Genomic DNA, 14462 nt, shown 5'->3' with positions numbered 1-14462 from the left:
TTCTAGGAAGGTACCTTGGGTGGTTTTCTCTCAGATTTGTTCATTTCGTGTGGATATGTTCGATTGTCTTATTTATAGCGAATATTTTTGTAATTTTTGGTCAAAAATGCTATTTTCGACTTCTTCTTAAAAAATACTAGCCCAAATGCTTTGATACTTGCTATGTAGGTACCTTGGGTGGACCTCTCTCAGATTTGTTCATTTCGTGATGATTTCTCTAATTTTGATGAATATTTTTGTAATTTTTGGTAAAAAATTATATTTTTGACTTCTCCTTGAAGACTGCTAGTCTGATTGCTTTGATATTGTATATGTAGGTACATCAGCTGGACCTCTGTCAGATTTGTTGATTTTGTGACATCTTAAATTCTCTAATTTTGATGAATATTTTTGTCATTATTGGTAAAAAGTGATATTTTTGATTTCTTGTTAAAAACCGCAAGTCCGATTGCTTTAGTATTACATATGTAGGTACTACATGTGGACCTCTCTCAAATTTGTTCATTTCATGATGATATCTTCAATTCTCTAATTTTGATGAATATTTTTGTCATTTTTGGTAAAAAGTGATATTTTCGACTCTTATCAAAAACCGTGCGGCAGGTCCAATTGCTTTGATATTATATATACTACATAGGTACTACATGTAGACCTCTCTCAGATTTGTTCATTTCATGATGATTTTGTTCTTCAATTATCTAATTTTGATGAATATTTTTGATAAATAGGTATATTTTTGAATTTTTGTTGAAAACAGCAAGTCCGACTGCTTTAATACTATACATATTGTTCATTTTCTGATGATATCTTCAGTTCATTAATTGAAATGTGCATTGATAACAGCTGAGCTATCTCAGCCGATAGGCTGCTTGTTTGAATTTTGTTTGTCTTCTTGATTTAAAATGCTAAGTTTGTGCATTTCTGATTCTGCAGTTGAACCATTTCATCGTTCCCAACAAGCATCAATAATCATTGCATTGTTGAACAACACATAATGGAACAGCAAGATGGGGTCTTCATTACATATTAACACATATGGTTCTGAAAATTGCATGCATTTATCTTATATCCTATATCAAATACTGTAAAGTACTTTATTTTAGCTGGAATTAATTTTCGCTAAAAAGACTTATTTTGACAGATTTTTGATGAGTTGAATGTAAAATATAGAAAAAAAGGTATATTCGCTAAATTTTATTTTCACTGAATCATTTCTTAATTAATTCCAAGCTAAAATAAAGTATTTTACAGTAATCACTAATTAACTAATATTTTTCTTTCTCCTATAGTTTAAGCATTGTAGAAGAGTCAGCCATACGAGATTTACGATATAAAATTATTGCAAATAAGAGTACATTAATGGAGGAGTTCTTAAAATATGACACCCATAAAAATGGTCAGTATCTTGCATTGTGACACATGTACCATAGATTTCTTGCACTAATGTGTACTGAATGATATTTTTGTGAAAAATGGAAACAATTATTCAAGTTGGTGGAATAAATCATTGACTAAACAAACAATAAATGACAAAGACGCAATTCTTCTGAAATTTGCATAAATATATATATATTTTTTTATAATAATCATAAAATGACTTCCAGCCATTATTTGAACTTGTGCTGTTATACATACCATATTTGTTCTGTTAAATGTACATCTCCAATAGATGTGCACTTGTATGTTTGATAATTAATTACTACTTATTTTGACCATTTACAAAATTATGTAAACTTAGTAATACAGCAAATATGTCACTGTAGTGCTCTTATCGAAGTACTATGGCTTACAATGTACTTCTACTAAATGTAGGCTTGAACTTCGGTATCCTGAGGGTACCCAAATTTATGGCAGATATTTCTAAAAAAATAACTTGAACTGAAATTGTGAGGAAACTATTTAAATGGCATCAAGAAATTCAGGTGGCTCATCTTGATAATCACCCCTGTAATTTTCAAGTCTTGTGTACAGTACTGTCGCTCCCTATGAGGGCTCTGTTACATTGTCAGTTTTAACACTTCTGTATAATTAAATTAATATTTTTGTTGCGAGGAATTGATTTAATATCATTCATGAGAACAACATTTCATACAAGTTGCTGTAACATTAGGACTGCTTTGTAGTAATGTTTTGTAGTAATTAAGAGATACTGATGTATATGTAGGTAATATTATGGGATGTTTACCTCAATTCCTACAGGCACAATAACAGTTGGTGAATGGGCACAGTGTATGTCTGGTGTACTGGATCTGCAGATTCCGTGGAGATCATTCAAGGACAAGCTTGTGGAGGTTGATGGTGATGGACGTGTCATGTATGAAACATGTGTAGATCTGGATGTCATTCACAACTTAACCTCAGGGCCTAGTATCACAGAAACATTGTATCGAAATAAAACTAATTTAGAAACAATATTCCGCATAATGGATAAGGATAACTCAGGTGAGTTTACATTTACAGGTTGTTTGCTGCCCTCTAGGGGCCAGAATGGGTTATCCAGAGAGGTGTTTCACTGTGATGTAGATGTAGCTTAAGATAAAGTCACTATGGCTTTCTGAGGCAAGTATTTGTAGCCCTCCCAATGATGTTAATACCACAAATATAATACAGTGGCCCCTCGCTAAGTCACGAGTGTCGGGATCCAAGCAAAAACCGAAAGCCGCGACTTACTGAGGGACCTCGTGAAAGAGGGGGGGGGGGGGGGGCGTGCATTGAAAAACATATAAAAAGCACATATAAACCCTCGGTTTAGTTAATTGATGTATCATCATATGTGTCAGGCAGTATTCGAATAAAATCATGACTATGTTTGCTGTAAACACTCCAGTGATGCGTTGTTTATTTTGTTTGTGTCCGATAGTATGTGGGTTGTTTACTTTTGCGACTTCGACGGTAACAGCTTCCAAAATGAACCAGTTTTATTGCAATTATAAACTTGTTCATCAAAATAACTATCTTCATAGATAATTTCCCTCAGTTTTTCGGGAAAAGTTCTGACAGCGTCCATGTTTGCAGATCGAGCTTCGCCTTGGATTGAGACTGCGTGTATAGCATGTCTTCTTTGCCATCGCTAGAACCACCCTGAACTGGCCTCAAATTCTAGTTGCGTGCTTTGCATTGGGTGATGGGACCAAAGAGTGGAGTTCCAGCAGACCGTTCCTGAAGAAATGTAAACAGCTTTATCGATGTCACCATTGTCGGACAATTTCGCACATTTTTCTGTTCAGTCCCGCCTCTTGGTAAACTTTGAAAACAAATTTACTCTTCATTTTTTACCCACCCACGAATAGTGGGCTCACCCACTGCTAGATCACGTGCAATCCTTAACTTGGTTTCACCTCTTCTTGACACGGTCGATCGCTGTGAGTTTATGGCATACGAACAGACTGGATAGCTTTCGCTTTGACATGCTGCTCAGTTGAGAAATAGAGATCAGATAATGAATTCAACTCATTGTTGCGAGTTTTATTGAGGTATACCAAAATGGGACCGGCCGAGAAGCACGTACGGTCACTACTCGACACCCCTGTTGACACCTTGAGTAAGGCCGCCGTCACCCATTGAATCTAAGCAATTGACGGACAGTAGGTGTTAAGTTGTCTTTTTAACGGTTGGTTAAAAACACTATGCAACGAAACATTAGTCTTTGTACTTCAAAACTGCTCTCAAAACACAATAGAAATTTTGGGAGCCATCAAAGTACCTGCGACTTAGCCGAATCGCGACTTACCGAGGCGCGACTTAGCGAGGGGTCACTGTACATGGTTTTGGTGTGATAAAATTAATAGTGGTAATTGATGCAAGCTCATATTTTGTGTCTGACAACATGGACTTATGGAACCAATCGAGTTCAAACTTCATATATACATCGGACATCATATTAGACATATGCACATGCATTTGTTTCATGATCTGATTCATGATGGCCGATTGGCAGCCATTTTAAGACCAAAAATGTCTCAAAATGACACATTTTTACTATACTTGGTTTATACATTGAACCTAATGGCACCTTGTTGCATTCCAGATTATTTTTCAGATTGGGTTCAAAATGGCTGTTTGTTGGCTATTTTGTTTCAAAGAATGTACGGTAGTTCTTGATCCATATATTTAACATTCTACAGTTCAGACTTCGCACATACATCAGACATCATATCACCATCAAATCCAAAATGGCTGACTTGTAGCCATGCAGTTCCATGAAGTCATATCTCATACATGAATGGTCCAAACAAGTTCAAAATTCACTTTAAACTCTATACTAAACTTCAAAAATGCTGAATGAAACATAATAAAGCTCACATTGTACAAATTTGCCACAGATACAGCATCTTTGCTGCCAAGGTTCTACATTGGTTTTTTCACAACTCAATGAGCGCTTTTTTTTTTAGCTCCGCTGTCGACTTTGTCGAGCGGAGCTTATCATATAAGTGATTGTCCGTCGTCCGTGTCAATGTTTTACTTTTTCGACTTCTTCTTGAAAACTACAAGCCTGAATGCTTTGATACTTGGTGTATATGTACCTTGGGTAGACCTCTCTCAGATTTGTTCATTTCATGATCATATCTTCAATTCTCTAATTTTGGTGAATATTTTTGTCATTTTTGGTAAAAAGTGATATTTTCGACTTCTTGTTAAAAACCGCAAGTCCAATTGCTTTGATATTACATATATAGGTACTACATGTGGATCTCTCTCAGATTTGTTCATTTTGTAATGATATCTTTAGTTCTCTAATTTTGGTGAATATTTTTGTCATTTTTGGTAAAAAGTGATATTTTCGACTTCTTGTTAAAAACCGCACGTCCAATTGCTTTGATATTACATATATAGGTACTACATGTGGATCTCTCTCAGATTTGTTCATTTTGTAATGATATCTTTAGTTCTCTAATTTTAATGAATATTTTTGTCATTTTTGGTAAAAAGTGATATTTTCAACTTCTTGTTAAAAACCGCAAGTCCAATTGCTTTGATCTTACATATATACCGGTAGGTACTACATGTGGACCTCTCTCAGATTTATTCATTTTGTAATGATATCTTTAATTCTCTAATTTTGGTGAATTTTTTTGTCATTTTTGGTAAAAAGTGATATTTTCTTCTTGTTAAAAACCACAATCATTTATGGTGAAAAATGATATTTTTGAATTCTTGTTGAAAACAGCAAGTCCCATTGCATTGATACTATGCATATTGTTCATTTTCTAATGATATCTTCTGTTCTTTAATTGAAATGTGCATTGGTAACAGCGGAGCTATCTCAACCGAGAGGCTGCTTGTTTTATCTATTTACTGTTTTGTAACCTTTTATTCCTTTTTAAACTTTTGTAACCATTGCCAATCCCTCCGGGGAATGTGTAAGTGTTAATAAAATTATTACTGATGGAAAAAGTACATCTTTTGGTTCTGGGCACAACTTACACTAATTACCACCGATGACTTCTTTGATACTTTCTAATCATCAAAGAAGTTACCTAATTAAGGTAGAGATGCAGTTTACCTGATGGGTATTTTAATTAGGAAACTAAGATGACCTCCCTTGTCCACAAAACTATATATTTTCGGAAAGCTTATTGTATGAATTTTAAAATTATGTTAGCATTTTTCTTTATGGACACTGTAGTTTGAAATATGCACAAAAATGTGCTTTTTTGGTCAAAAGTGATTTTAAAAAAATTAGCTCCTAAACCATGTTTCTGTTTCCTGTCAAAATTGGTTTATGGGTACATCTGCTTACTATGAAGAAAGTGCCGTCTTGAAAACTGTCTACCAGTTGTCAATTTTGCAGGGCAGCAGCTCAAATTTCACTAATTCAGTTTTTGCATAAATTAACGCCCAGGCTAGTTGTCTGTACGATTGTTGTAACACAGTTCACTCAAAAACAATGCCCCGACGGCGTTTTGAAGATAAACACATTGTCAATCATTTGTGAAAATTTCAAAACAAAAGGTTAAAGTGTCTAGGAGCTATTTTTTTTTATAGTTCTGGGATGTGCACTAAAAAGAAGCTGAGATAATGGCTAATTTGCATAACAATTCATCCAGTAAGAAATTTGCTTATGCTCATAATTAAAATGGCTGTAACAGTTCCAAATTTAAATGTATTATCGTTTTGTTAAAAGTTAAATATAGCGCATAATAGGGAGATCCTGTCATTTCTTTTTATTATTTATGTACAGCCTTGCTAAATCTTGCTAAGCATTCAAAAGAGAGAATGTTTGTACCTGTTTTTGACTCCCGTGTGCGAAGCACAAAAGGGAGTCTTTGCAGTTACCCTGTCTGTATGTCTGTATGTATGTCACTTTTTTTGTTCCACCGTTATCTCAAGAACCACTAATCAAATTTTCGTGAAACTTGGTACATAGATGCTCTGGGATGATGCGCAGAGTTGATTAGGTTTTGGTAAAAATCTATGAATATTAATTACCTAATTTGCATGATAATTAGCTGATTTTTAGCTGTTCCAAGACTGTTCCACTGATATCTGAAGAACCACTCATTGGATTTTGATGAAACTTGGCACATGGATGCTCTGAACTAGTGCGCATATTTGATTAGTTTTGGGTAAAAATCTATGAATATTAATTACCTAATTTGAATGATAATTAACTGATTTCAAGCTGTTCCATGACTGTTCCACTGATATTTGAAGAACCACTCATTGGATTTTGATGAAACTTGGCACATGGATGCTCTGAACCAATACGCAGATTTGATTAGTTTTGGGTAAAAATCTATTAATATTAATTACCTAATGTGCATGATAATTAACTGATTTTAAGCTGTTCTATGACTGTTTCACTGTTTTTTGAAGAACCACTCATTGGATTTCAATGAAACTTGGCACATGGATGCTCTGAACTAATGCGCAGATTTGATTATTTTTGGGTAAAAATCTGTTAATATTATTAATTACCTAATTTACATAATGATTAATCAATTTTCGGCTTTTCCACTGATATCTCAAGTACTAATCATAAAATGTCAATAAAACTTGGGACATAGATGTCATATGACACTGCACAGACCTGATAGTTTTTAGGGTAATATCAGTACATATTAATTACCTAATTTGCATAATTAATTAATTTTCAGCTTTTGATATTTCAAGTAGTAATGATCATGTTTCAATGAAACTTGGTACATAGTTACTTGAGGACTGTGCAGAGACCTAATTAGTTTTTGGGTAAATATTTGTGCATATTAATCACCTTATTAGCATAATTAGTTAATTTTCAGCTTTTCACCTGATATCTCAAGTACTAATCATCACATTTCATTGAGACTTGTTACATAGATATTCTAGGACTGCAGAGACCTGATTAATTTTGGGATAAATAATTGTGCCTATTATTTACCTAATTTGCATAATTAATTAATTTTTTGCTGTTCTATGGCCGTTGCACTGATGTCTAAAAGCCACTCATTGGATTTCAATGAAACTTTTAAAGAGTACCCATCACATTTCAATGAACCTAGGACTATACACCATATAAGTTTTTGGTAAATATTTGTGCTTCTTAATCACCTAATTAATATAATTAATTAATACTGATATCTCAAGTATTGATCATCACATTTGAATAAAGTGCTCTAGGACAATAGACAGCCTGATTAATTTGGGGTTAAAATCTGTTCATATTAATTCTCTAATTAGCATAATAATTAATATTATTTTGGTTCTAATCACCTTATTAGTTTTACACTTAAATCTGTTCATATTAGTTACCTAATTTGCATAATTAGTTTTCTGCGTTTCCATCAACATCTCAAGTTCAAGTAATTTTGAATTAATTTTGAATGTGTCTCCAATACTCTCAGCACACGGAAGTTCTTTCTAAGCTTTCTTTGATCTATATTTTAAAATTATTTTTTGAGTATGTTCCACTATTCACAATTCTACAAAATTTTAAGTCTATAGCCAAGACTGTTTGGATAATAAAAAGCAAGAACAAAAAATTTCACTCCCAAGTGCCCACGAACCTGCATCTCTACCTTGAAGCTTGGAAACGTCGCAGTGTGTACTGGTTGGTCTGCACAACAGTCAAAGTCGCCATCTTTGTTCATGAGACCCATATCATGCACATGCGTGGCATGGCAGCCAACCCCCTTTAATTTATTCTGTTGTCGCCTCACATTATACCTTGGCAGTACTTCCACTATAAACCTGTATTCACTCTTGACGAAATAAAACACATCTGCACATTCTCTTGTGCATTCCCATGGTAAGTCAAATGTTGTGATACATTTCCATGGGAAATCAAATGCAAAGTTGTGTGTTTATGTTGGTTAATCAATAATTTATATACCTCAACAAAATCTATTAGTTGAAGTTCGACAAAAACATTCTTTGATGCATCCAGCTCCTTGGCACCTAATCCAATCATTCAATTTAACTGAGGTCAAATACAGCTTTTCCCAACACGATCACACACAGGTTTGTAGATACGGAATTAGATACTGATGCAGTGGTAAACTAGAAATGTAAATATTTCCTTTCCATGTTTAAAATGCAAACTATTTTTTTTATATGCAGGTCAAATTTCAATGGATGAGTTTGGAGAAGCGTGCAAGATACTGGCAGAGCACATCAACAGCAGCATATCAGATGAACAAGTACGCGACATGGCGAAGAGTATCGATATGAATAAAGATGGATACATAGACTTTAATGAATTCCTTGAAGCATTCAGATTAGTGGACCCCCATTCTGGGAAAACGCTGGTCCCATCACGGCCAGGTTCTTCCAGAAGTATGTTGAAAGCTAATGGGAAGACGAAGTCTAAAGAAAATGTTAACATGGTATAGCAATATGGTACTGAAATGAGTTGTATGCTCTCACTCAGAAAAAATTTAATGGAACTAACCATTATATCCGGAGGGGTGAAAGGCCATTAATGCAGGTGCACACAGGAGTGAAGGTTATTGATACATGTGCACACAACTAAGAAGAACTGAAGTAAAACCAAATTTTCTATTCCAAATTGCTCTTTTTAAATATTTATTTCTCTATTTTACTAAATTCTGTTTAAATTGTACATATATCCCACTACTTTTATGAGGCTTTTATGTAACAGAAGATTGTACAGTATGTGTTTAATTAATACAGTCAAGGAAATTTGTACATATTATTGCGTAATCACCGTTTGTTTCACATTTCTCTCTTATTCACATGTATACTGAAGCAGACCGGATTTAGAATAAAAGGCAACCACATGAATGTATAATTCATACAGGGTTTTCTGTACTATAATGATAATATTTTGGTAAGTCTATTAATTGATGATAGCAGCCTTGTGTTGATTGGCTTGATACATTCCATTAAATGTACAATATTTTATATTTGTTTTAAAACACTAAAATGTAACCCAAATTTTAAGTCAAATGTTACATGTTCAAAACAGATAATTCTTTGTAAATTGCCCTAGTATTTAATTCACCAGGGTTCCAAGACATGGAGTTACAGTAACTTTGGTGAAAACAATTCTCAGAATTGGCATTAATCATCAAATTCTTAGTGTGGAAAATTAAATGGTTTACATTAAAAACATTCCTGTTATGATATTGGGATACATCGTAAAATCATCATTCATGAAAATGGTTTTTGACAGTAACTTTTCTTCTTTTGTTGATTATTTTTTGTGTCAAGTAGGTTTTCAAATTGAGAAAAACAAAGTAATGGTCAATAAACATGATATTACAGGCAAAATTATAGACATTTAAAAAAAACGAAATGACAGTTAAGCTTTAGCTTAATCGCTTTTATTGTTACAGCCACACTGAGCACGATCACTGACACATGGTATTCATTTATTTACTGTAATTGTATTTATTTAAGAAATCAACAACATATTAGTTTGTTAACCATGTTAACATCAATCAACAGATAGTATACATTACGAGCAAAGTAAAAATCTGTAATTATGACACCAGTGTTTTATAATTCCTAACACAAGTTTTAACAAATTTTTGTACAATAAAATGTAATTTATATTCAAATTAATTTTTTAAATGTTGTGAATTTCAAATGATTTGTTTTGTATATAAAAAAAATTAAAGAATATTTAAATTTATTTCCATGTGGACATGAATAGTTAATGCTATATGTTGTGACTAATATTTAATTTTTCTTGCCGTTAATTGATGTTTGTGAAATTATTTAATTGGTGTTTGTGAGTTTTTATTTACACAGAAATTTGACAGATCAGGCTGAGGGTAACTTGATTTACTTGTCCTTTCCTCATTGAACGCTTGATATTAGCAATTTAACTCCTGCAGTTCAAGTTTCATTTGTTTGTTTCTTACAAGTGATAAGTAATATTTCTTGGTGGAAATAAATCAATTGAAACTTCTTTGCTCTAAATGTAAATAACTAATCATAGTGCAATTGTTTAGAAATTCACGTTTAGTGTGAATGTAATTATATGGAGTCTCCATAATCCTGTTCCAGCATGATGTACCGTAAAATCTGTATTAGAAGCCGCATCCCTAATAGAAGTCGCACTCACTCTTTTTGAATAATTGAGAACCAAAAATTCATCATTTCTCATATGTGTAGATGCTCTAATAGAAGCCGCATTCTCTCTGTTGCATTGTACCATTTTAATAGAAGCCATGGTTTCTATTACAGATTTTACAGTACTACCATATGTGCATTCATGTAAAGGATGTAAACTGCTTTTGTAAGAATGAAAAGTTCACAGGGGTTCTACGACACATAGTGAATGCCATAATATTGTACATTTCTAGCAGTTTACAGCATTCCAGGGCAGGGCATGGACTGTACTCTGTATACAGGATTTACACATTTACTAGTTGTAGTTGGCAGCCCCTTTCTCCAACCCTGTATAGCGACTTGTCTACTGTGGAATCATTTATTTTAGCTGGAATTAATCTTCGCTGAAAAGACTTTTTGGGTGTTTTGTATGGAATTTATTTCCACTAATTCCCGACGAGTTCAATGTAAATTATAGGAAAAAACATATATTCGATGTATTTTATTTTCACTGATACATTCCTTCAGCGAAAATTAATTCCAAGCGAAAATAAAGTAATTTACAGTACAATGTAAATTGTTCTGTCTTTGCTAATTGGTGGTTGAATCCTAGATACTCTGCGAGGGGAAATTGTGCAAATAATAGTTTTAATCTAGACTTTTTATCTTGATAATGTTGTTGTTTTTAAGGAAAATGTTTTCAATTCTGCTGTAGGAATGTTCTTCCCCTCCCCGGAGTTTCAAATGTTCAACCTCTAAAAGAGGGCATTTTCAATCTTGGGTGCAAGGTAATTTTTTCTTGCTTTTTTCCGGTGATCTCATCTTTGTAAATGTTGCATACTAACAGGGTATATCAAAAACATTTTGTTGTCTAGTTTTTATACTTTAATAAAATCTAGAACATTTTTTTTTTTCAATATTCGGACTGCTTTTTGGTCTTTTTTGTGCAAGTGTGTGATGAACTGGTGAACATAGTTTTGAAACTACCCTTGAATTGAAGCTAAACTCACAGAAACAAGAAATTAAAATGATGTATTGAACAGTCCCCATAATTAAAATTTCAATGAATGGAAATAAGATTACACACATGCCAGATCTAGTTCCAGACATTTCATAATGCCCAATTGTAGCCCATCTAATAATTGATTGGATGACAGATATGTGCATACTTATGCCATGATATACAAGGTTGAGGTGTTCATTGAGGGATATCTGATATTTTATGTACAGAAATGTAATTTTCAAAAACACAAGAAAGAAAATCGCTGCCATTTTGAATGTGAAAAAAAGCCCTGCATGTTCAACTATCACACCAGATCTGTGGAAAATCAGTCAATGCATGTTGAAACGAGATTGTAATTTTATGCTAGGAAGAAAAAATGCAAAATTTATAGAAACAGATTCAGCTTGGTTAAAAAGCACTCTGCAGTGCACATTACAATCAAAGAAACCTCAGAAACAACTGATACATGTATGTACTATAAAGAGTATTTGAGGTATGAAGTACAAATCAATACCGTATTCATTTATTAGCACAACTCAAAATCATTGAAATATGTCTTGTTTATGACTTCACACCAATTACTACCACTTTTTGTTTGAAGTTAAATATTTGTCTAACATCTCTGAGGAAGGCTCCATTAAAACACTGCCCAATAGGCTGTCTCAAACTTGCTATGGCGCCCCAAGGCTGGCTACACCAACATGTTGGTCCTTGTCCTTGTTACAAGGATTTTTTTCAGCAGGCAATATGCTGTTTCACTGGCCAATATTGGTCTGGGAAGACTGTACTTAAGGTCGTCTTGGCTGCAGGTAGGAGATGCAGCAAGTACAAGCTATTTACTTTCACTGATTAGTGTTTTAGTCTGACTCGGTCACCTAACAACCTTCTTAAAGTAAAGAATCAAGACCTGCAATTCAGCCTCTGTTATACTCAACCCACGATTGAATCCGGTTCCTGGTACAACAAGGCAGCTGCAGATCCCATGTCCAGTGCGCCTGCTATTGCATTGCCAGAACAATCACTAGCAATGAGTTGAACTGGCCCAGAGGTTCACTGGCCAAACAAACATAGCTAAAATACACAAGGCTTGCCCTGTATATGTTATATGTTCTAATTAATACCAGCGCAGTCCTTTTAATATGGTAAAACAAGGGAACAGTTCTAGTAGATATTCCTTTCAAATTCATTTACATTGTTAGAATTTATTGAACAAAATGTTAAAGAGTGCCCTCTGTTGACAACATCTGCAAAAAATGTGACGTAATGAGAAAATAAAAAAAAGGAAAAAAAAAATAATTCAAAGATAGAAGCACACAAAAATTATAGAATTTCTAATTCAAAAGAACAAAAACTAAGTTAAGAGGTAAATCAAAATAAGCAAGATTGGGGAATACTCAGGAACAAAAGTTATCTTAGTGTCATATCAATGTTTAATGATAGAATTACAGCTTTTGTTTATCTTTCCCAGCAAGCACTCAAACTATACAGAAGTTATCAATAGTTGTATTCACGTTACACAAAGTACGGGCTAAGATTTAAGCTGATTTAGGCTTATCTAGCATATTTGCATTTCGGCTAGACCCAATTGCGTCCACGCACAGGGAGGGCCAGTCGTTAGCACGGGCTAAGGGGTGCCATTAGTCGGTGATCTTTGGTAAGCGAACGAAAAATGGATGACACGCGTGAGGTTCTATTTCTGCTGCTGGCATGTTTCGTTCTAATTTTGAGCGACGTGCACAGGAACGGGACAGAAGACAGACCCAACAGTAACAGTATACAACGGGCGTAACAGAATACAGAGTTTTATTAATGCATGTCGTAGACAGCGAATCAAATTTATTTCGTCTACAATTGGAACTGCTTTATGCTCTACTACAGCTCTACTATCAGTGTGGAAGCGAGCGTGGAGTAATAACTGGTGGAATAGAGTCGTTATAAGAACATGGGACAATTTTCACACCCAAAGGTCGCTGCAAAGGGCGCTTAGCCCTGGGCTAGGCATTCTCGCATACTTCGTTAGCCCGTGCTAAGGGTCTAGACCGCGTCTTAAATTCGGATCAGATTTAACCCGTACTTAGCATTCCTTAGCCCGTGCTAAGCGTTCACGCACATTTTTTTAGCACGGGCTAAGGAATTTGACCTCTTAGCCCGTGCTGAAGTGCTGTGCGTGAACGCAACTAATTTCCTTCCAGTAAACGTACTTGTATGCCCAGAGTATACTGACTGTATCTGAATAGTACTAATCTAAAATTGGCAACAATATATATAATATATAAGGAGATGTACTGATCGGTCTGCGAATTTAGTTTTAACGGAATACATAAATGTAGTATACTGATGACTATTACTGGACTAAACAAAATTACAGTATTAGTGCACATTTTTATCCTGAAATCTGTATTGCTGGCAACATTTGTTGAAAGTGCTTAAACTTAATGTGGCTAAACAAATCTGAATGTTATGGAATTTGTGATCTACCAGTACATGTACATGTATCCTGATTGAAACTGAGCATTTTAATAGTTTATCATAACAATGTTCTAATAAGAAAATCCCATCATGCATTGGGCAAGTGATGAACACAACTTTAGGAACTACGTAACGTTTGATGTTCACAATTTGAGTGGATGTATGGACCATTTGGCCATTTTGAATGGGACTGTCAAACCAATATATCTGTATATCTATGACATGATGTATAATGAATATTCAAAATTTGAACATAATCAGTCAAAGTAAGTCAAAATATGGGTCCAGAAGCCCATTCATTAAAACAAAATGGCCGCCAGTCAGCCATTTTGAATCCGATCTGAAAAATAAAATGACGTACACCAGGAACCCGTAATGTCTAATGAATGTAATAAGTTTGAACGAAATCCATCCATAAATACCAGAAATGCTTGATATTTGATGATTTTTTCAGAACAAAAATGGCCACCATTCAGCCATTTTGAATATGATT

General features: G+C 34.2%; 1 protein-coding gene across 3 annotated transcripts in view; it reads left to right on the top strand.

The window, feature by feature from the left end:
- LOC102804016 (serine/threonine-protein phosphatase with EF-hands pef-1-like) overlaps positions 1-11410 on the top strand; it is a 91194-nt gene extending 79784 nt beyond the window's left edge. For all 3 annotated transcript variants that reach the window (XM_085497870.1, XM_085497869.1, XM_085497871.1), the window contains 3 exons: positions 1290-1396; positions 2200-2442; positions 8539-11410. In XM_085497870.1, the coding sequence (XP_085353996.1) occupies positions 1290-1396; positions 2200-2442; positions 8539-8810 (622 nt within the window). In that variant the 3' untranslated portion in view covers positions 8811-11410. The remainder of the gene's footprint in view (positions 1-1289; positions 1397-2199; positions 2443-8538) is intronic.
- The last annotated feature ends 3052 nt before the right edge of the window (positions 11411-14462 follow it).

The sequence above is a fragment of the Saccoglossus kowalevskii genome, chromosome 4, assembly GCF_978046115.1.
Source record: "Saccoglossus kowalevskii chromosome 4, keSacKowa6.1, whole genome shotgun sequence".
In the NCBI taxonomy this organism is placed as follows: Eukaryota; Metazoa; Hemichordata; class Enteropneusta; family Harrimaniidae; genus Saccoglossus; species Saccoglossus kowalevskii.
This window is presented reverse-complemented; position numbering and strand designations above follow the sequence as displayed.